This window comes from Mobula birostris, chromosome 22, assembly GCF_030028105.1.
Source record: "Mobula birostris isolate sMobBir1 chromosome 22, sMobBir1.hap1, whole genome shotgun sequence".
NCBI lineage: Eukaryota > Metazoa > Chordata > Chondrichthyes > Myliobatiformes > Myliobatidae > Mobula > Mobula birostris.
The window spans coordinates 13,801,905-13,825,126 of NC_092391.1; the positions used below are offsets into that span (position 1 = coordinate 13,801,905).

The 23,222-nt window shown below is 40.0% G+C and overlaps 1 protein-coding gene across 3 annotated transcripts in view; it reads right to left on the reverse strand.

Annotated features, from left to right (window-relative positions):
- Positions 1 to 23,222, reverse strand: part of LOC140186135 (disabled homolog 2-interacting protein-like) — a 606,748-nt gene that overhangs the window by 531,263 nt on the left and 52,263 nt on the right. For all 3 annotated transcript variants that reach the window (XM_072240039.1, XM_072240040.1, XM_072240038.1), the window contains exons 2-3: positions 13,581 to 13,702; positions 7,026 to 7,152 (exon numbers count right to left, since the gene is read on the reverse strand). In XM_072240039.1, the coding sequence (XP_072096140.1) occupies positions 7,026 to 7,152; positions 13,581 to 13,676 (223 nt within the window). In that variant the 5' untranslated portion in view covers positions 13,677 to 13,702. The remainder of the gene's footprint in view (positions 1 to 7,025; positions 7,153 to 13,580; positions 13,703 to 23,222) is intronic.

Genomic DNA, 23,222 nt, shown 5'->3' on the forward strand with positions numbered 1-23,222 from the left:
AAGCGTATGGTCATGTAGTTTGGTAGAAGAAATAAAAGGGTAGACTATTTTCCAAATGGAGAGAAAATTCAAAAAACTAGAGTTGCAAAGAGTCTCGGGAGTCATTGTGTAGGATTCCCTAAAGGTTAACTTGCAGATTGAGTTGGTAATGAGGAAGGCAACTGTAATGTTAGCTTTCATTTTGAGAGGACTAGACTACAAGAGCAAGGATATAATGCTGAGGCTTTATAAGGCACTAGTGAGGCCTTACTTGGAGTATCGTAAGCAGTTTAGGGCCCCATATTTAAGAAAGGATATGTTGATATTGGAGAGGGTTCAGAAGAGGTTGATGAAAATGATTCCAGGAATAAAAGGCTTATCGTATGAGAAGTGTTTCACGGCTCTGAGCCTTTACTCACTGGAATTCAGAGGAATGAACGAGGGTCTTATTGAAACCTGTCATATGTTGAAAGGCATAGATAGAATGAATGTGGAGAGAATGTTTCCTATGGTTGGGGAGTCTACAACCAGACAGCACACCGTCAGAACAGAGAGATCTTCATTTAGAAAGGAGATGAGAAGGAATTTCTTGAGCCAGTGTGTGGTCAATCTGTGGAATTCATTGTCACAGGCAGCTGTGGAGGCTAAGTCATTGGGTGTATTTAAAGTGGAGGTTGATAGGTTCTTGATTCATCTGGGCGTGAAAGGTTACAGGGAGAAGGCTGGAGAAAGGGGTTGAGAAGGAAATTGATCAGCCATGACAAAATCACAGAGCAGACTTGGTGGGCCAAATGGTCTGATTCTGCTCCTATGTCTTATGGTCCTACTTTAAAAGCCAGACAACACCATCCAGACAGCAGACCTGAATGGAACGGAAAAGTAGGATGAAAGGTTTAATAATGTGAAATTGCACCGTCAGCCATCACTATTACTGAACGATAATATACCTGTCTGATTACAAAGCAATTTGTCATGTAGTTTCTGGAGTGAGGAGCTTAATATTTTGAATAGAACATCAAAAAAATTCTACACATTACATTATTAAAGCAGATTAACTAGAAATGAAACACTAGCTGTACAGTTGTCACAGTAATAATATTACAGACTGGAGCAGTGGTTCCCTAAATGGGAAATATCGCACCCCCCTGGGGTCAGTGGGAGTTTCGAAGGGGCATTAAATACAAAAGAGCAGTGGTGGGGAGGCACTCGGTAGCTAGGGGTGCAGCTGTAGGTTTAAAGGCTTAATTTAAGAAATGAATTACTTATAAGCGTTTGATCCTCAGTACCCCGTAATTGATAATAATGATCATGTAATCGCCTCATCTCTTGCCAACCCACCATTCTCTTAGACGTTGCTTGAACTTTGTTATAGATGTTGAAAAGCAATGTGATATTTTTGGCATATCATGAGAAATCTGAGCAGAAGAAATTGTATTTTTACAGGTCAAGCCCGCACATTATTGCTGTTCAAGACTGTAATACAGTGTTAGCTAGTACAATTCCATACTCTAATCACACAGTGACAGAATTCCTGTGAATTAGGGTATGGCAGTTCAGAATCTGCTCTTTTGAATGGTATTGACCACATTTCTCTAGCCCATGGCCCAACTGAGATACCACTGCCCTGCTTTATGTACCTTCAGGCAAAGAGTCAGGTTTTATCCAAACGATGACGTCATAACTTTCCCCGTTATTGAACGTAGCGCTTGAGGTTGGGCTTAAACAGATGATTGACCGTGGCTGTTGATCCATAATGAAAATTACAGAAACGGACCAGGCAAAAAGAGAAGTGTAGACAGTATAGTGTGAAGTACCTGAAATATGGATCTGTACCAGCACCAAGCAACCAACAGCAGCCAATATGTCTGTTGTGTGGAAAAGTTTTCTTCCAAATGAGGCAATAAAACTGTGCAGGTTCCATGAACATTTGAAGAGAATACACTGATAAAGCAAATAAGAACTTGGCTTATTTTCATTCACTTTGTGAAAATGTTCAGAAACAGAAAAAAAAATCAAGACATGTTTGCCAGCACTTCATAACAAAACAGTGATGGTTTGCGTGCTTCATACAACATTTCATTGCTCATTGCTAAATCTGGAAAGCCCCACATAATTGGAGATGAACTGATTCTGCCAGAAGCAAGGCAGGTTCTGAGTATGGTTTTGCTTAAGTCACCAGATCAAAAATTAAAGCAGTTCTGCTCAGACACAACTCTGTTCAAAGACAAACACATGAAATGCCTGAGAATGTGGCAGACACACTGTGCAACATTTAGGACCACAGAATTGGCTCTGCAGTTTATTTATTGAGATATAGTACAGACTAGGCCCTTCCGCCCCTTAGAGCTGCACCATCCAGCAACCACCGACTTAACCATAGCCTAACCAGGAGACAATTTACAATGACCTACTAAACGTTAACATATTTTGGACTGTGGGAGGAAACTGAAGCACCCAGAAAACCCAAATATTCCATGAGGAGGATATAGATTCCTCAAAGGTGACATTGGAAATTAACTCTGAACTCTGACTCCCCAAGCTGTAAAAGTGAATAAGGCAACTTTGCAGGCAACAAATCTTTTGTTTCTTGATTCTGTTCATTGCATAAAAGATGGTTCAAAAGTTGTTACTTGCAAGAGGACTAGAACCAGATACAAAGGGGAGTCAATATTTCAGGTTGTCGAGCATTTTTTCAAAGGGAAAGACATTCCACTCAGCAATATTCTTACTTGTACAATAGATGGAGCACCAGCAATGACAGGATGTCACCATGGGGTCATCACGTTCTTGGAAAAAGCTGATTCTAATATATTTACCATTCATTGTATAATTCACAGGCATCCAGGCATCTTGATGCAAAAAACCCCCAAGTGTCTGGCTGTACAAATCATTAAGTACTGTTATCGCAGTGCTAAATCAAAATCAAGTCCCATGCTCTCAATTTGCGACTATTTTGAGAGCTCTGTATGGAGAATGATGAACAGATTATTTAGCAACACATAAAATTCTGGAGGTCAGGCAGGCAGACCTATGGAAATGGAAAAAAAACAAATGACATTTCAGGCTGGACTGGAAAGGAAGGGGCAAGATGCCGGAGCAAAAAGGTGTGGGCAAGGGGGGGGGGGAGGGGCATTATGCCGGAGCAAAAAAGGTGTGGGCAAGATGCCAGGGAAAGGGGATGGGGAAAAGGGACTGGATAGTGTGATAGTGGTCAGATGGGTGGGAGAGGTAAAGGGATGGAGAGGAAGGAATCAAATAGGCGAGGAGAGTGGACCATAGGAATAAGGGAAGAGAAGCATCGCGGTGGGGGGGGAGTGGGGGCAGGATAGGAAGGTGAGAAGAGGCAAAAGGCCAACGTTTAGAACAGAACAAGAGGGCAGGGGGAAGGGAAAAGTTTTACTGGAAAAAAACTGCAGCTGCTTTTCCCATTGGTTAGCTGCCTAGTGTCCAGTTTCAGATATCCTGGGTACAGAGACAGCACATGTATAAGGTTCTTTCTCTCTTCCTTTGTTTAAGGCAAGTGGTATACATAGCCATTGTAAAGGTATGCTCTGTACATGCTTCCAACGAAGTATGTTTGTTCAATCTTCAGTTTTGTAGTGTCAGTAATTTGGATGTAAAAGTGATTGAGGCAACTTTGCAGGCAACGAATCTTTGTCTGTAAACATAAATGTTTGGTTGAATTTTTACTGTTTGCAAATAAGCGATTAATATACTTATTCTCCGTCAGTATTTTCTGTCTCACTTGACAGACCCATGGATCTGACTCAACATTATACTACCTAGATAGAATAAGGTGTTGTTCCTCCAGCCCGAGAGTGACCTGACTGCACATTTATACAACTTCCATGTTATACTTGTCCATGTTCTATTAATATTTAGAAAACAACCAAGTCAAAAGAGTCACCAATGGAAGAGATAAGGATTGACATAACCAAAATAAAAAGTGATAGAATGGCCACATCAACAAAGAGCACATTGATGTTATTTAATTTACAAATAAATAAATAAACACACACACACAAGACATGGCACATAATGATGATGACTTATAAATGAATCAGGAACTTTCACCTATTGATGATCCCTTTTGCAAATGGATAAAATTCACTTCTCAATACTGCAATTTTCCCAGTGTCCATCATAATGGAATGACTTGTACAACTTTCTATTGATTTAGTTTTAACATTCTTTCTTCAACAACATCTCCAAGTCCTGGCCACATCTATTGTCCTGATTTCTTTCTTTTTTTTTTATATATAAAGTTTCGCTCCCTCGACGTTCCAGTCACAAAGCCACCTTTCAATTTAACATTCAGTATCTGACTCAGCTTTGAGATAACTCACATCTCCCTGTAAATAACAAAGAACATGAAACTGAAATTTCTGAACTAGAGGATATAAAAGAGCATTCCTAAAGTAAACAAAAGGTCAAGGCAAGGCAGAGGTGTTGCCAATAATGGATGCCAAGCCCATGCCACTATGCAAAAGAACTTTTCATAATTTTCCGAACTATTATTACTTATCTCATTAAAATTCTAGTAGTCGAATGCCTGTTTTCCGGTAATAACTACAGCCCGATATTTAATTCAGAAAATGAATCAGATGCATTTCCTGTATACTAACTGTGGCACATGGTGAAATTGGCATGTTTTACCATTCCTGTGGCTAAATTCTGCCTATAGCCTTAATCTCCCTCCACTTCGCCAGGTACAGAGAATAGAACTGTGTTAGATTTTGTCTAGGAGTGTTGAACGGGGGTGACACCAAGTAATGGACTATGCACGTAGTGAAATCAAGATGGATTGTAAGAACTGGTGAACATTCTCTTTATGGCACTGAGGTAAAGATTAAATGCATTAAAAGTCAAGAATGCAAGTTGTTTTTTTTTAAAAACGCAATCTGCTACTTACAATAGAACTTGCAATTTCAAAACCACCCTACCAGCACTGTTTTTCTGGGGAATGACCCCAAAGCAGGAAAACAGCACAACCACCCCTTTTATTCTCCTACATAACAGGCAATTTATAGCAGCCAACTGGTTGTTGTGACGCATCTAGCGTGGTAAGTGGATAGTGCTTGGTCTCGGCCTGAAACGTCGACTGCACCTCTTCCTACAGATGCTGCCTGGCCTGCTGCGTTCACCAGCAACTTTGATGTGTAGTGCTTGTCACTCTTGCTTTCAGCTTCCACCGCTGACTAGCAGTCTCGCGAAAAGGAGAGCTGAATGCATAAGTCTTTCCCGGCCAGTACATTGCCTCTCCAACAGCAAACTTCATGTAGTGCCTTCTTGCTGGCAACATGTGAAAACTGAACACCTTTCAGACTCAGGCTGGACTACAGAGGATGAGGAGGAGGTCTGGCCCCTGCATATGTAGCATGCAGGCCCACCAGTGTGCAGGCATGCCCTGGTGCTCATGAACCAGATCCCCAGCTTTGGGTAAATAGCCCCACTGCCTTGTGCGTAGCCTCAGGGGGGAGACGAAGACTGTGGGAGTAAACCCAAAAGAGAAAATCCAGAGTGGAGCCCCCAAGGTGGTTGGACATCACTGAACATCCTTCCTGCAGCTCCTGCAGCCAAGCAAATGCCAAACATATTGCTTTGCTTTCTTTTGCACTACACTGGTGAGGACGAGAGGGGGATCTTAACAATTGGGCATCCCAGGATCCCCACAACTTCCGCCCAGGCTTGTGCTTCAGTGCTGCTCTCCATTGTCCTTTGAGACAGACCTACGTCATCATCAGTAGCCAATTAACCTAATAATCAGCATGACTTCAGAATGAGAGAGGAAACCAGAGCACCTAGATCTGAAGTTTAGGGTAACAACCAGGTTGGAACCGTGAGCTGCACAACCTACAGCACCATTGTGCCAATCTTGTACTACTGTATCAACCTTTCAAGAGGATTTTATCCATGGTTAAATGAATAATGACAACTACATTCCAAGTTCAGGCAAGAATAAAGACAGCAGTGAGGTTAATCTTATTTTCCTGCCTCCTTCTTTAGCAAGGATAAACCAACAAAGAAAGAAAATGAAGAACTTTCTTCAGATTGCTACCATTGCCAATTTTGAGCTACTTTTTTTAATGCCTTGTCTTCCACACAACAGATCCACTATTATTGTAGTGGCTAGGAAATCATCATCAAGGCTGCAAGCTGTCAATCTTATCATGCCAAATACAAAGAGTATATAAACAATTACAGAAATGGGATTGGGGAAGTTAATAACCCATGATACATTTTAACTGCTGCTTCAATGCAGAGTCCTCTTTGTCTTGCCAATATCAATGTAATAATGAATAATGTCATATGTTGTCATTTTAAATATGGACATGCAAACGATCAGCAGCTGAAAAATAATTTGAATTGTGCAAGTGAATATTTCTGAAGGAAAAAAAACAATAATCCTAAACATGATTGCAACCGATCACAAAAAGTAGCAGGTTCAAGCCAAAAGCAAGGTGATGCTCAAGATTATAATTGTGCTTTATAAATAATTATAGTTCAGCAATTAAGATTTTTTTTATTGTAGACAATCCAAGGTTAAAACAGTGCACTGCTCTGAACCAAACTGCAATGTATTAATTTAACCAAGAATAGGTTGGTGAAAAACAGAAGAAAATGTTACTTTTTCATTCTGCATTTTGAAGAATACTACCCAAATTAATTTTACATTACCAAAGGTTGCTTTAACAATTATGTAAACAACAATTTTAACATTTTACTATTACAAGTGGTGTATGATACAGAATTTGATCCATCAGTTAAAATTTGCTAGGGTTAAATATTTTGTGCCCTTCCATCCTTCATAGATTATTCCAGCCTCTATTTATATGCATATAGATTTATCAAATGACCAATCATTAAAGATTACAATATTTACATGACTAAAATCAAATTGCAATGACAAACTGAAATTTCCCTTCACTGCAATTACTTAATCTACATTGAAATACCTGAAAATAGCAAAATTAAAATTGAAAGATCAGTTATTTCAATTAAACAGGTAATACATGAAGGCACTGTTTAGATTGGCTACAACTCACCATGCTCCACTGACGGATCAGGTTGGTACTCAGGAAACTGACCCTCAGAAGGAACACTAACAGTTCTGCGTAGCAGTCTTGCCCGACATGACTCTGCTCGCCGTTCTTGCAGCAACAATGGATGAATCTGGGCGGGGGAAAAATACAATCCAGGGTTTTTCAAATCCAGAAGAAAATGAATGCCCATCAACATCTTCGTTGGAATATCTTCATCAATTATGTTCATTAAATTTTCATAGAATTTTCATCTGACTTACATTGGATTATATCAAAAATCTAACACATTTTAATCACAAATGCATGAAATCCAAAAGTTTGCAATTAAAGAGAAGCTCAAAACCAAATGCATCACATTAGACATGGATACTCAAGAGTTAGCTTCCACGTTTTGCAAAAACAAAACCTTTATGTATCAGACTTGATCCCTTCATATTTTAGTTATAGGCTCATTTTGGAGCAACTGTGGATAAAATGCCAAGGACCATGGAATACTTCAGAAAACAATTTTTCCTCCAAAGTGTCAAATTTCACATAGATTTGCAAGTGACACTAAATGCTAAGGTTATTGTTCATTTTATAAACTTGTATTTTCAATTCCATTATTTATTTTCTTTCCATACCCACGAACTTAAATTGCCTCTCAAATTCCAACCCTATATTCCCATTGTGAGGGGTGGAAATGGGTAAACAGTTCTGGTGAAGCTGTACAGGCCAATACCCGTACAGTGGATAGAATGGAATACAGAAACATTGATAAATTCCAATCATACATCGACTCTGTGAAACGATGGAGACAGGAGGTCATCGATGGCCTATGCTCCAATGGGAGTTAACAGTCGAAGAACTTAAATACCTAGTCGCCACTTCATATTTAACACCAGGATGAAATTCTGACCACAGTCTTGGAGATGATATGAATATTCCCATTTTCCTACATCTTTGTTACCTCTAGGTCTGACTACTCCAACACACAAGAGCCTGACCATCATAGGCAATTCAACCTGCACATTGATTAAATGAAACTGAACTGGTAAGGGTATCATTGGTGAAGTGCAGCAGAGTTCGCCTCTTAGAATATTATATTAAGGTACATGCCCATGACAGAGTTTTAGATTTGGCCAGGAGACATCAGAAAGGATGCACAAGAGATTTTGTGGTTAAAGATCTCCCAAAAGGTAGAAACCATAATATGACTGAATGCCAAATGCAGTTCAAGGGCAAACACCAGAGGAATGAAACAACCATTTCCAACTCAATCAATTATAATGGTTGAGTTGCTTAAGGTGAACTGGGAAAATAAGAGTCAATCAATACAGTGTCAGATATTCAAACAGCAAGGACTTCACTCTATTAGAAAAGGGGATTCCTTGAGAAATAAATGATCTGATTAAGAGAGGAGGTCAAGGATAAACGTTAAATTGAAAAGGGCATATAAAACAGTATGGGTTATCAGCAACCCAGATGTTTTAGGAGCCAATGGCAAAAGATTAAAACTCAGAGGTAGAAAATTGATTGTTAGAAAATGTATTATCAAAGTAAACCGAAATAGATTCTATTGATATATAAACAGGAAGGCAGCAGCTAAGGTAGGTACAGAGAATGAAACTGATGAATTAATAACAGTAAACAAACATGTTAAGTGTTTTTGTTTGCATTAGTCTTTACCATGGAATCCTTTTTATAGGCATCTGTTAGTCTTGTGAGACCACGGACTTACACCTTGTAAGGTTTCCAGGGTGCAGGCCTGGGCGAGGTTGTATGGAAGACCAACAGTGGCCCATACTGCAAGTCTCCCCTCTCCAAGCCACCAATGTTGTCCAAGGGAAGGGTTCTAGGGCCGATACAGCTTGGCACCGTGTCGTCACAGAGCAATGTGTGGTTAAGTGCCTTGCTCAAGGACACAACACGCTGCCTCAGCTGAGGCTCGAACTGTCAACCTTCAGATCACTAGACCGACGCCTTAACCACTTGACCATGTGCCAACACCATGGAATCTTTACTCTGCAAGTATACCTAATTTCAAATAATAAAGAGGAGCTTATTAAATAAATCCCAAACACAAGAGATAAATTAAAGAATCTCCCAGGGCTAAAACCAGACAAATTGTTGGGATCCTTTGGCCCAAGGGTTTTAAACAAAGTGGCTCCAGAGACTGAAACCATTCGTTGAAAATGTTCAAAGCTCATTACGTTCACCTGGAGATTGGAAAACAGCTAATGTGACACCATTGTTCAACAGCGAAAGGCAAAAGATAAGGAACTGTATGCCAATTAGCAACCATGATTGGCAAAATATTAGAGTCAATAATCAAAGGAGAATGCAACTTACCACTTGGGAAAAGAATATAACTAAACCTAGTCAACATCAATGAGAGGCATTGATCATGTGGATAGTCAGAGGCTTTTTCCCAGGGCTGAAATAGCTATCACGAGAGGGCACAGTTTTAAAGTGCTTGGAAGTAGGTACAGAGGAGATGTCAGGGGTAAGTTTGTTTGTTGTTTTTTTTAAAAAAATGTAGAGAGTGGTGAGTGCATGGAATGGACTGCCGGCGACGGTGGTGGAGGTGGATATGATAGGGTCTTTTAAGAGACTCCTGGATAGATACATGGACCTTAGAAAAATAGAGGGCTATGGGTAACCCTAGATAATTTCTAAAGTAAGTACATGTTTGGCACAGCATTCTGGGCTGAAGGGCATGCATTGTACTGTAGTTTTGTATTTTCTATCATTTAATGAAAGGCAAATCATGCTTGCCAAGTTTGTGTATGTGACAGGGCAAGTTCATTAGAGGTGAAGCTGCAGATGTAGTTTATTTAGATTTCTAGAAGGCATTTGACCTTGTGCCACATAAGAGGCTGGAGTATAAATTAAGACTCCAAGGTATTGGAGGAAGCATATTAGCATGGATTTTTAAAAAACCGTCTTCCACAGAAAACAATGAATAAATGGCTACAGACTGAAGGACTGGAACTCATGGAATACCTGAGGGATCAGTTCTTAGCCTTCAGTTAGTTTACTTTGCATACTAATGACCTGCAGGGAATAAACTAGAAGGTTTTAAGTAAAGCAGTGAAATTAGTACTCCCTGCCCCAATCCACCCCCAAGTGTGGTGGTCTGATCACTCGATGAATATAAAATGCAGATTTTTAAAAATTCAGAGATCAAGTACAGTTATGGAGAACTTGCACAGAGGAATAGAGGCCAGTATAGATCAGTCAAGATCATATTAAATGGAAAGCAGACACAACTTTGACGTGGTGGCCTAGTCCAGCTTCGTGTTTTGTGTGTGTGTGTGTGTGTGTGTGTGTGTGTATATATTGACACACAAGGTTTTACACTCCATGGTCAAACACCAGTAACACCAGTAACATTCACCTGTACACCATCCATTCTCTTACCACCCTTATGCTCATTGACTTAAATTACATTTAATATTATTTTATTCTCTTTTTCTCCCAAAAAAGTTCGACTTGCAAATCTCTCCATGGGCTTGCTACTCCCAGTTCAATCATCTTCACTACCATTAGTACAGTTTGAAGTCATTGCTTCAGATTTTTAAAAGCTGAGGATTGGAACAGTCTTAGAAACCAGGTATTACCACTGAATGGGCATGGTCCAAAAACGTAGCTCCATGCCAATCACTACTAAGACTGTGAACTGTCTGGTTTTGGCTCAGGCCACATTCGGAGTGGACAGAGAGCTGCAAGTAGGGCTAAAGCCATACTTAACAGCCTCACAAAGAAAACATTTAAGAAATTGGTTAATATATCAGTTTTTTAGCATACCATTAACATTTGCAGAAATTTAACATATAGTAAGCAGTGACCTTAAATGATACATCCGCATTTGTTAGAAGGACAAGAAAGTTGAACATTAGCCCTGCAGGATTTAGCACTGCACACAACACTCCAGCTGTAGTGTTCTCTGCTCCCAGGGGAAAATGTACTTGGCTTTGAAGGAATGCAGCTTAGATTCAAAAGATGAGGGGATTGTTCTAGGAGTAGAGATTGTACATAATGGGATCATACAACCTGCAGTTCAGTAGATTGTGATGTTGAGATTGAAATACTCAAATAATCTACTTGCTTTGGCTGGAGAGACTGATGGGCAGTCTCTGCTATCTAGAGATGATAATTTGCACTGACAATGAAAAATCTCTGCTAGATAGCACTGGATGTTCAGTCAATTGAATATATTACACAGTAAGGCTGAGATTTTTTGAGCATATGGGAGCAAGATCGGAAATAATAGGTATCTACAATGGTGCCACTGAGTAACTGAACAAACTACCTCCTGCTTTTACCTTCTATTCAGGTTTATCATGTTATCAATTCAGAAGTGCAACAAACATTTTACTTTTTTGTATTGCTAACCCACGCATGGTTACATCAATTTGTTTAACTGCAACTATCTAAAAATGCACACTATTTTATTATTTAAATAAACAGTTGGAAATATGTCTCCATTATTTCCCAGCAGAAGTAAATATCCTTCTATATACTTGCTAGAAGGCAGAAGACAACTGCTCAAATGGGAAAATACCAGTCTAATACCAGAATGACCAGCACAAGACCCTTGAGGTTAGTCCCTACATACACACAATTGATTTGCAGGCTGGGCCATGAATAAAAATATTTTTATCCAAATGTTCTTTTCCATCCAAGGAAAAGAAATCAAGAACCCACAGCGATACCCAAGTCCAAAATATTTAAACTCCATCAATGGCACTCTTTAACATTCCACATAGCAACTAAAGTTGGCCCTCTCCCTGACTGCTGGTGCACAAAATATTCTTGCAATACTGTCGAAAGCAGGGGTCCCCAACCTTTCTCGCACCACGGACCGGTTTAATATTGACAATATTCTTGCAGACTGGCTGACGGGAGGGGGTTCAGGTAGGGTTGCCAATTTTCTCACTCCCAAGTAAGGGACAAAAGTAGCAGTCAAATATGGGACACTTGTGATTACCCCGAGAAAGACTACCATGACCATGAAGCCTTGCGCGGGCACCTGTGTGCGCATATGTGACGTGCGCATGCGCATACGTGCCAATTTTTTTTCACTCAAATCGGTTTTGGCTTAATCTTCTCAACTATACTCTACGTACATTATTTCTACTTTATGTAGGCTGTGTACTTATCATATCATTCCTGCTTTTAGTATATGTTAGTGTTATCTTAGGTTTTATGTGTTATTTGGTATGATTTGGTAGGTTATTTTTTGGGTCTGGGAACACTCGAAAAATTTTCCCATATAAATTAATGGTAATTGCTTCTTCGCTTTACGCCATTTCGGCGCGAAAAGTTTCATAGGAATGCTCTACCTTAGCAGGGAAAATACGGGACACGGGCGGTCCCGTATGGGACAAACCAATTTAGCCCAATATACAGGATGTCCCGGCAAATACGGGACAGTTGGCAACCCTATTCAAGTTCAACAGTGCGTGACAGGGAATGAGGAAAGGTGCAGCTGACTCATTGTTTCCTCGTGGCCCGGTAGCACATGCTTTGCAGTCCGGTACCGGTCCACGTACTAGTGGTTGCGGACCGCTGGTCTAAAGCATAGATGGATATATTGACACCGGATAGTCAACATCCTCAAACTTACAGGAGATAACACACAAACATAATAGTCACTGAAACCGATGTTCACACCAATGTTCAATAATTCCCTACATTTCTATTCAATTCTGCTAACTATAACAATTTTCCCAAGAGTAGAAAATTCAGTACACTTTTGCAATTACGCCTACTAAGAATCTTCTGCTCTATTGAAAATTTCATTTGCTTTTCCCTTCCCTCTCATATTTACTTGAGACTTTCATCTTGCAGATTTTTGTCCAATCTTTAACTTACTTCCCTTTGTAGCTCCCTATCAGATTCACAATTCATTATTTATCATGTGTACATTAAAGCAGACAGCAAAGAGTCGTTTGCATTAGCAAAGCATCACACCAGAGGATGTGCTGGGGGCAACCTGCTTTCCCTTTCCCTTTCTCCTTATCTGGGTCATCAGCAAATTGAGCAATTACGCCTTGGGTGCCTTCATCTAAGTCATTTATACAAATTGCAAAAGTTATAGCATTTTAAACTTTTATACCAAGTACAGAAATAACTTGCATTCCTTACAACAATCAGCTTTCGTAAATGATAGTCAGTAAACTTCAACATAGCAGGATTACATACCCACTATGCAATCTACAATCAGTCCCAAAAGAAGCCAGGATTAATGCCTTTGCACACAAAGGGAAATCATTAGTATTTTTGATGTTTCCTGGTTACTTGAGTTTTGCCCAGAAACATGCAACATTTTAAAAGCACATTTTTTTTCTTCAGGAAGAAAGGATGTATTAATTTAAGACACCAATAAAACAATGGAGAAAACTGAGCTGGTTCCAATTTGAAACAGTTTGGATTAATTAGTGCCCTTGAGTATTATGGCATTATTGCTAATGTGCCTGCATCTGCCAGATCAGATACCCTCACTTCCACAGAATGAGACCCAGAAACCACCAATCAACCTCGTAATATATCATAACATAAGCTTTTACATACCTCTTCTTTATCCAGCAACAGCAACTGACCATCTGTGACAATACAAAATTTGGTGTTCCATATTGCACACTCATAATGTGATCTTCCACAAGACATTCTATGTGTGGGTGGACCTCGTACATCTGAAAAACAAAACACATTTCCAACATTACAAGGAAGTCTCCAAAATGAAAAAAATATATAGTTTCATGAGAAAACTGACCTTACAAAGTTCCAAAGTTTTTTTTTTGGGGGGGGGATTTATTTTTTTTTTTATTTAAAGCTACTACTTTTTCCTGGGAGAACTACAGCAAATATCTGCAATAAGTAGTGACACAGATCACCCTCAGTTTTACTGAGAAAACAATATGAAGGGTTGAATCCTATTGTACTGAAAGCCAAAGTTACAGAGAGCGAGACACATCAAGATAAATTATCCATTATTAGTTATGGATAACCAATAATGTTCTGATGAAGGATTTCAGTCAGAAACACCAATTCTTTATTCCTATCCATAGATGCTGTCTGACCACTGAGTTTTGCCAGCATTTTGTGTGTGTTACTCTGCATCTCCAGCACCTGCAAGATCAAGTCAAGTCACTTTTTATTGTCATTTCGACCATAACTGCTGGTACAGTACACAGTAAGAACGAGACAACATTTTTCAGGACCATGGTGCTACATGAACAATACAAAAACTACACTGAACTATGTAAAACAACATAAAACTACACTAGACTACAGACCTACCCAGGACTGCAGAAAGTGCACAAAACAGTGCAGGCATTACAATAAATAATAAACAAGACAATAGGCACAGTAGAGGGCAGTAGGTTGGTGTCAGTCCAGGCTCTGGGTATTGAGGAACCTGATGGCTTGGGGGAAGAAACTGTCACATAGTCTGGTCGTGAGAGCCCGAATACTTTGGTGCCTTTTGCCTGGCAGGAGGGAGAAGAGTTTGTATGAGGGGTGCGTGGGGGTTCTTCATAATGATGTTTGCTTTATGGATGCAGCGTGTGGTGTAAATGTCTGTAATGATGGGAAGAGAGACCCCGATGATCTTCTCAGCTGACCTCACTATCCGCTGCAGGGTCTTGCGATCCGAGATCGTGCAATTTCCGAACCAGGCAGTGATGCAGCTGCTCAGGATGCTCTCAATACAACCTCTGTGGAATGTGGAGAGGATGGGGGAGGTGGGTGATGGACTTTTCTCAGCTTTCGCAGAAAATAGAGATGCTGCTGGGCTTTCTTTGCTATGGAGCTGGTGTTGAGGGACCAGGTGAGATTCTCCGCCTGGTGAACACCAAGAAATCTAGTGCTCTTAACGATCTCTACGGAGGAGCCGTCAATGTTCAGTAGAGAAGAGGTCTCTCCATGTCCTCTTGAAGTCAACAACCATCTCTTTTGTTTTGTTCACATTCAGAGACAGGTTGTTGGCTCTGCACCAGTCCGTTAGCCACTGCACCTCCTCTCTGTATGCTGACTCATCGTCTTGCTGATGAGACTCACCACAGTCGTATCACTGGCGAACTTGATGATGTGGTTCAAGCTGCGTGTTGCAGTACAGTCATGGGTCAGCAGAGTGAACAGCAGTGGGCTGAGCACACAGCCCTGGGGGGCCCCTGTACTCAGTGTGATGGTGTTAGAGATGCTGCTTCTGATCCGGACTGACTGAGGTCTCCCAGTCAGGAAGTCTAGGATCCAGTTGCAGAGGGAGGTGTTCAGGCCCAGTAGGCTCAGCTTTCCAATCAGTTTCCGAGGAATGATTGTGTTGAATGCTGAACTGAAGTCTATGAACAGCATTCCAACGTACGTGTCTTTTTTTGTCTAGGTGAGTTCGGGCCAGGTGGAGGGTGATGGCAATGGTGTTGTCTGTTGAACGCTTGGGATGGTACATGAACTACAAGGGGTCCAGTGAGGGGGGCAGCAGGGTCTTGATGTGCCACATGACGAGCCTTTCGAAACACTTCATGATGATGGATGTGAGTACGACAGGACGGTAGTCATTGAGGCAGGACACTGAAGACTTCTTCGTTACAGGGATGATGGTGACGGCCTTGAAGCATGTAGGAACGACGGCGCTGCTCAGGGAGATGTTGAAGATGTCAGTGAGAATCTCAGCTAGCTGGTCTGCACATCCTCTAAGCACTCTGCCAGGAATATTGTCTGGTCCAGCAGCCTTCCGTGGGTTGACCCTGCACAGGGTTCTCCTCACATCAGCCACAGTAAGACACAGCACCTGGTTGTTTGGAGGAGGGGTGGTCTTCCTCGCTGCCACGTCATTTCCCGACTCAAAATGAGCGTAGAAGTTATTCAACGCATCTGGGAGGGAGGCATCACCAGCACAGGCAGGTGTGCTTGTGCTTAAGATCTCATGTGTTTATACATTATTAGTCACCAGGAAACAGAGAAAGATCATCATCACAGGTTATGATTTCACAGAAAGGACATGTTGGAAACCAAAGACTGCAGACACTGGAACCTGCAAAAAAATAAGCAGAACACTCAAAAGACTTAGCATGTCAATCCAAGTGTGAGCATCAAGCTGTGTGGAGATTTATGGAGGAAGAACTTTAGATACAGATTTGGCGCACAAGTTAAATGGAAACTATCAATAAAGTAGACAAAAAAGATTGGGCCTGTACTCACTGGAACTGAGAATAATGTTGGGGTGGGGGGGGGGTGTAATCTCACTGAAACCTATCGAATTTTGAAAGGCCTAGATAGAGTGGAGGTGGAAAGGAGGTTTCCTACAGTGAGGCAAGTCCAGGACCAGAGGGCACAACCTCAAAGTACAAGGATGTCCCTTCAGAATGGTGATGAGGAACAATTTGTTTAGCCAGAGAATGGTAATTCTGTGAAATTATTCGCCATAGGCAGCTGTGAAGGCCAGTTCATAGGATGTATTTAAGGTAAAAGTTGATAGCTTCTTGATCAGTCAGGACATGAAAGATTACAGGAAGGCAGCAAGAGAATAAAAGAGAAATGGATCAGCCATGATGAAATGGCAGAGGAGACTCCATGGGTCAAATGGCCTAATTCTCATCCCATGGCTTATGGTCTTATTATGAAATAGAAATGGGAGGAAAATGGGTTAGTGTGCTGGCGAAGAGGAGAAAGAAAGGGAAATTGCCCACAAAATAAGTTTTGCTTTCATCTCTTCCAATGTAACTGCTTCTGGCACCATCAGGACCTTTAGGCGTCAGGTGTACTGATCAAGCAAGCACATAGAAGAACTGGAGGCACAGTGGGACAACAGGTAGAGTTGTCACCTAACAGCTCCAACATTCCAGGTTCAATCCCAACCTCTGGTGCTATGTGTGAGATCTATGCTTTCTAACCACTTGGGTTTCATCCAGTGTCCTCCCACTGTAAATTTTCTGGTATTTGAATGAACATTAGAATCTGGGCTCATAATTGGAAATGTGGAGAAAATAGAATAGGCGCTTGATTTCTCAAAAACCAACCCGCTTCCATACTGTATAACACTTAAGATTCTAATTCAGATCAAACCAGGGGTATTTAAAAAAAGCCTAGCTAAAGATTTGGAATATATACATGATGTAACAGTACTATTAAATCTGTAAAAGATGCAAAATGTTAATATATTTTGAGGAATTGTATCTGCACAAGTATAAAAATAAACTTAAAGTGTCAGAGAATGTGTACACAAATAATTACAACCCATTGTTAGAAAATTATTAACACAGCCTCTTTTGTTTAAACTAAAGAAACCTTTTACAGGGTAAAAAGACAGAATTCATATTGTTTTACAGATACAATATTGACTGTATTTGCAAAGAATCAGGATACTGTGGATGATTAGCAGACCACCTAGCTTAATGAACATAAGCTACTATTAGTATCAGTTTTATTATTATTGTCTTACATGATGTGACCGGAAGCCAGTGACTCATGGTGTACCTCAGCAGTTGGTGCTAAGCTCATTGTTATTTCTCATCCATATTAATGATTTGGATAAGAATATAAAAGGAATGTCATAGTCATACTTTATTGATCCCAGGGGAAATTGACTTTCATTACAGTTGCACCATAAATAGTAATAAAACCATAAATAGTTAAATAGTAATATGTAATGGTTAGTAAGTTTGCAAATGACTCAAAAATAGATGGTACTGTGAACATTGAAATTGGATATCAAAACTTACAGGGGGATCTTGATCAAGTAGGCCAAGGAAAGGCAAATGGAATTTAATTCAGAAGTGCAAGGTGTTTCATTTTGGAGAGTCAAATCCAGGTAGCGCCTTCACAGTGAACAATACTCTGGGGAGTGTTGCAAAACAGATGAAGTATCTGGTTCCCAGATGAGTAGGGTGGTGAAGGTACCTTTTAGCACAAGTCAGGCATTGGGGATAAGGTTGGGAGATTATGCATGGGACACTGCTGAGGCCACCACTGGAGGCACTACGTTCAGTTTTAATCACCCTGCTGCAGGAAAGATGTTATTGAACTGGAAAAACTGCAGAAGAGACTTACAAGGATGATGCCAGGACTTGAACAGTGGACGCATGGGACCATTACCTAATTAGGGTGACAAAATATCGGAGGGCCAACTTTGCCACGCCCATCCATAACCCACAAATGACTGCCTACAATTCAAGAACAATGATGCCAATAACATGAGATTTCAAATTGAATGAGAAGCCTGAAGGGTCAGTTACCAGTGGATAAAATGAAATCAAGCCAAAGGAAAGAAAAAAATCCACTGGTATCTATTCAGTCATCATCATCATCATCATCATCTTCAGGTGCTATGACCAGTTTGAGCTTTGACTGCCATAAAACACACACTCCTGTTTCAGGTCAAGTGGATCAATTCATTGGTATTCATTTCCAATTCTCTGGCTGCTGTCTCCATCATCATTTGTCTTTGTCTTCCTCTTACTTTCTTCCCTTCAATCTTTCCCATAATTACCGTGCAATCTAACTCCTCTTTCCTAATCACATGACCAATGAAGTTACATTGCCTTTTCATGATCTCATACATTATTTCTCTTTTTGTGTTTGCTCTGTTCATGACATCCTTGTTAGATATTTGTTTCATCCATGATATTCTTTGCATCCTCCTCAAAAACCACATCTTTGCTGCTACAATTTGTTTCCTCATGTTACTGGATATTGTCCAACATTCTGAGCCATATAACATAACTGAATAAATGTAATATTTCAGTACTCAGAAGTGGGTTGTCATGCCTAGTTTAGTATTGGTCAGTATACTCTTCATTCTCGTAAAGGTGTCTTTTGCCATCCCCATTCTTCTTTTGATATCCAAGTCGCACCTGCCATCTGATGTCACCCAGCTTCCTAAGTAGCAAAAGTTCTTTACTTGTTTTATGTCTTCCCCATTTATTCTCAGCCTGTAGATAGGATTCTCCTTCTTTTTGGATATCACCATACATTCTGTCTTTCTGCAATTGATAGATGACCCATTTTTGCACTTTCTTCAACAATTATATCAATTAAGTTCTGTAGTTCTTCCTCCATACTTGCAATTAACAGTATCATCTGAAATTATTGATGTTTTCACTGCCAACTTTGATTCCCAAGATGTCTCTTATTTTTTGTAATATTGTTTCACTGTACACATTACATAAATCATCGGGGAGAAAACACACCCTTGTCTAAAGCCTCTCTTGATTTTCGTAAACTGACTCACTTCTCCATCTATTCTTACAGCAGCAGTTTGTTCCCAGTACAGATTTCTGATTAGCCGGAGGTCTTTCAAATCTAGATCTAGAGTTTTCTGTAATATTTCAAACAACATATTGTGCTTCACTTTATCAAATGCTTTTGTGTAGTTGATAAAACAAACAAACAAATCTTTTGGCACCTGAATAGCTCATTCTGATAGTATCCTTAACATCAATATTGCATATCTTGTACCTTTGTCTTTCACAAAACCACATTGTTCTTTGCCTATTTCAGCTTGTATGTTACTTTCAGCTCTTGTCATCAAAATTCTTATAAGTATCCTGGTGATATGACTCATTAAACTTATGGTCCTATGTAATTCACATTCTATTGTTCCAGCTTTCTTAGGAAGAGTGACAAATATTGATTTTTTCATCTCTTCTGGTATTATTCCAGACTCATAAATGTCATTGATTAAATCAGTAAGTGTTTCAATTCCATAATCTTCAAGGGCAATAATTTGTTCTATTACTAATTCATCAGGACCTGCTGCCTATTCGGTACAAAAAGGAAATCTGGAATGTACACAAAAATTCAGCAGGCTTTCCTTTGAACTCAGTGCACAGAGGACTAGCTGTTGTACACTGCACGAGTTGAAATAAGACATTTACTGCTACATCATTTATCCTACAGATCAAACTCCAAATGGAGCACAGAAACAAAATTCACCCAATTCTGCTTGATGCCAAACTATTTATATGGGTTGTTATTGATGGGTTCAATAGTTCAATTTAATATCAGAGAATGTATACAGTATACAACTTGAAACCCTTACTCTTTGCAATGTCAATGCAATACAAACAAAAACAGTACAACTGCTGGGAAACGGTCAAACATATGGAGACGGAGTGGATCTTTTACACTGGTAAGGTTCCAGGCACCAATTCTGCTCTTGTACGTTATACCCTTTAGTCACCCTGCTCCATGTGCTCTTAGCAAACGAAAAATGAGTAATAGCCATTCCCAGATCACCAGACACCTACAAAGACAAAGACATTCTCACTATCCATTAGGACATACAGGAGAGCAATTTCAAATGATAGTTATTTTTTCCCCCGGGTAACAGCTGTTCCAGCAGGCAGGGTAAACAAAAGTATAAATAACCATCATTCCAGCAGAACTCCCAGTTAGTTACTCCATTAAAAAACAAATATTGAATTACAAATATTAAAAAAATAGTGAATTTGAATATTTTTAATGCAGAGCAAATGTTTACAAAACACCAATGAAAGCTATTCACACATCTAATATTGTTTCTAAAAACATTCAGAATAATAAACTTTAACACAACTGACCAACTACTCTATTCCAAAATGTCAAGGAAGCAAAAGCTGCAGACAGTGTAAATTAAAACTTGTGCACAGTGCAAGGGTCAGGGTTAAAAAGACAGAATGAGAGGTTTCCAGCCTGCAATCAGAGTTTTCAACTTCTCTAAAAAAAATACAAGTTACTTGCTTCCTGAAGCGCCAAGGTAGCATTTAACTTTTTAAGGGACTATTCCAAAGAAATGCTATCATGCTTTATAAAAAGCCAAATATAATAAAATATTACCAGTGTCCTATGCTGTTCTGTAGTTACAATGCACGACCATCTGTTCACTGTGGAAAAAGGCAGGATTGCCAGAACTACTTTAACTTCTGTGCCAAATTCAAAAGACAGTCAAGTATAAACAGCCAGGCAGCTCCACATGGATAATTTTACTCATAAGCTAATTTAGTGCACTCAATATTTAAGAATTCTTATCCATTCCATTGATGTGTTAACTTGGCACCATCTACTTAAACGTCAAAGCAATGCCTGTAGTCTTCATAACAGGTCTATAAATGATTACTAATCTGCTGACAGCTGGCTTCTTCTTTCTATGCTCCCAAGAGATGACAAAAGAAAATGGAAGTTACTCAAGCTTGAAATTAATTAGTACAATAAAATTTTGTGGGATATTTAGGGTGCACCAAGCAAAGAATAAACTCAAAGCTCATCACGTGCAGGCTCATTAGTCAATAGGTAGCCAGACCACTACTATTTGCCTAGTTAGATTACTTAGTGCAATCTCCCCCCAACTAAACCAGGTGTCAAAGTGCACATAAAACTACTTAGTAATTGCAGTTTTGCATTGCTGACTAATTGGGTGCCGCTTAAAGCATACAGGTACTTGGTTTCAGTTTTTGGTTATTAAAGTTATTCTTCAAATTTAGGTATAGAATAAAACATGAAACTGGAAAAGGTAATGCTAAAAGGAGTACCTTATGCTAGGTTTGATTTTGATATACTTTTAATTATACTTAAATAATTTACACTGGACAAAAGTATCAACTGCAGTTGCCTTTGTTTAACTGGAGAGTTGCTATTTCCATACATTATGAGAAAAGCCTAACAGGATTGCTAAAGGAAAGAAATTAATCTTTCCTTTAAGAAGGTTACCATTTCTTTTCACCATAGTAAGAAACTGATGAGTCTTAGGTGATGACATTCATTACATCTCCCACATCACCCTGAATCTTTTACTGCTAACACAGATTGGCTGAACACCTTTGTCACCATATATATCCCTTGCCTCTCAACTTCTCCTTCCTGCCCAGTCATTGTCACTGCCCTCAGTCTTCGTCTAGTTATCCTCACTGTTCTTCCACTCTTCTCTGCACAATTATTTACACTCAATTCGCAATGCAGTCTTTTTCTACTAACTATTAAGATTGTAATCCCATTCACTTCATCTATTCTTTCCCCCTCCCCTAAAATTCCAACAAACTGCAGAACAGTGGGAAGGTCTACTGCATGCATGGTTTGTGCATAAATGCAGATAAAGCCAAGGATAAATTTCAATGTTTCCAATATATTGAGTGAAATACATGTTGAAGAAATATTACGGAATTATCAGTAGCTCGGATTGGCTATTTGCAAGTTTCGTTGATCACCGAGCTTGGCAAAGTGTTTGCAGATGCTTCGGCTCTAACCAAGAAGCCATCAGCGTTTTGAACCGGCCAACCAGATCACGATGTCTAATCAATATCCATACAGACCCTGGAAGAGTATATAAGCCAACAATCTGAGGAGCCTACATCTGATGACAATGGCTTCTCGATTGGAACCAAAACATCTACAAACATTTTGCCAAGCTCGGTAATCAAGCAAACTTCCAGATATTGTAGAATTAGTCCTAACAAGTTTGTGGCTTTTTTTTAAATATTGTTTTTACTCTGGTAAACTACTCCTTTCTAAAACATTATTTGATGCAGTCAAAGCAAAAAAACATGCACTTCAGCCTGTCATGTTCATGCCAACTATCAAAGTACCGATCTAGACCACACATACACACACACTCCACCCCAATCTGATAGAAGAGGAGAGTGGACAATAGTTGAAAGGGAAGGACGAGGAGCACCGGGGTACAGTAGTAATATTTAGGAAAGAAGTAGTAAAAGGTCAGAGTGGGAAATAGGGTTTGGGGGAAGTGAAATAGGGTTGGGGGGGGAGTGAAATAGGGTTGGGGCGGGGGGGGGGCGGGAAACATATTTGGTCACCAGAAGGAGACATCAATATTCATGCCATTAGGTTGAAGGCTACCCAGACAGAATACAAGGTGTTGCTCCTGGGTGAGGCCTCATCTTGGCACAAGAGGAGGCCATGAATAGACACAATCGGAATGGGAATGGGAATCAGAATTAACATGTTTGGCCACCAGGAAGTCCCACTTGTAGTGGATGGTGCGGAGGTGCTCGAAGAGGGGAGGGGGAGAGAAATTGATATTCATCCCATCAGACTTGAGACTACCCAGACATGTGTTGGACGTTGCCCCTTATTGTGACACAAGAGGAGGTCATGAGCATTTCCCTCCACTCAGCCCATTGCCTTGTATGCTTTGGCAATTGAAATGCTCATCTAGATGGAGTGTTGAAAGTGTATCTGCCTCCAGCAATGCATTCCAGATTCCAACCATCCTCTGTCTGAAAA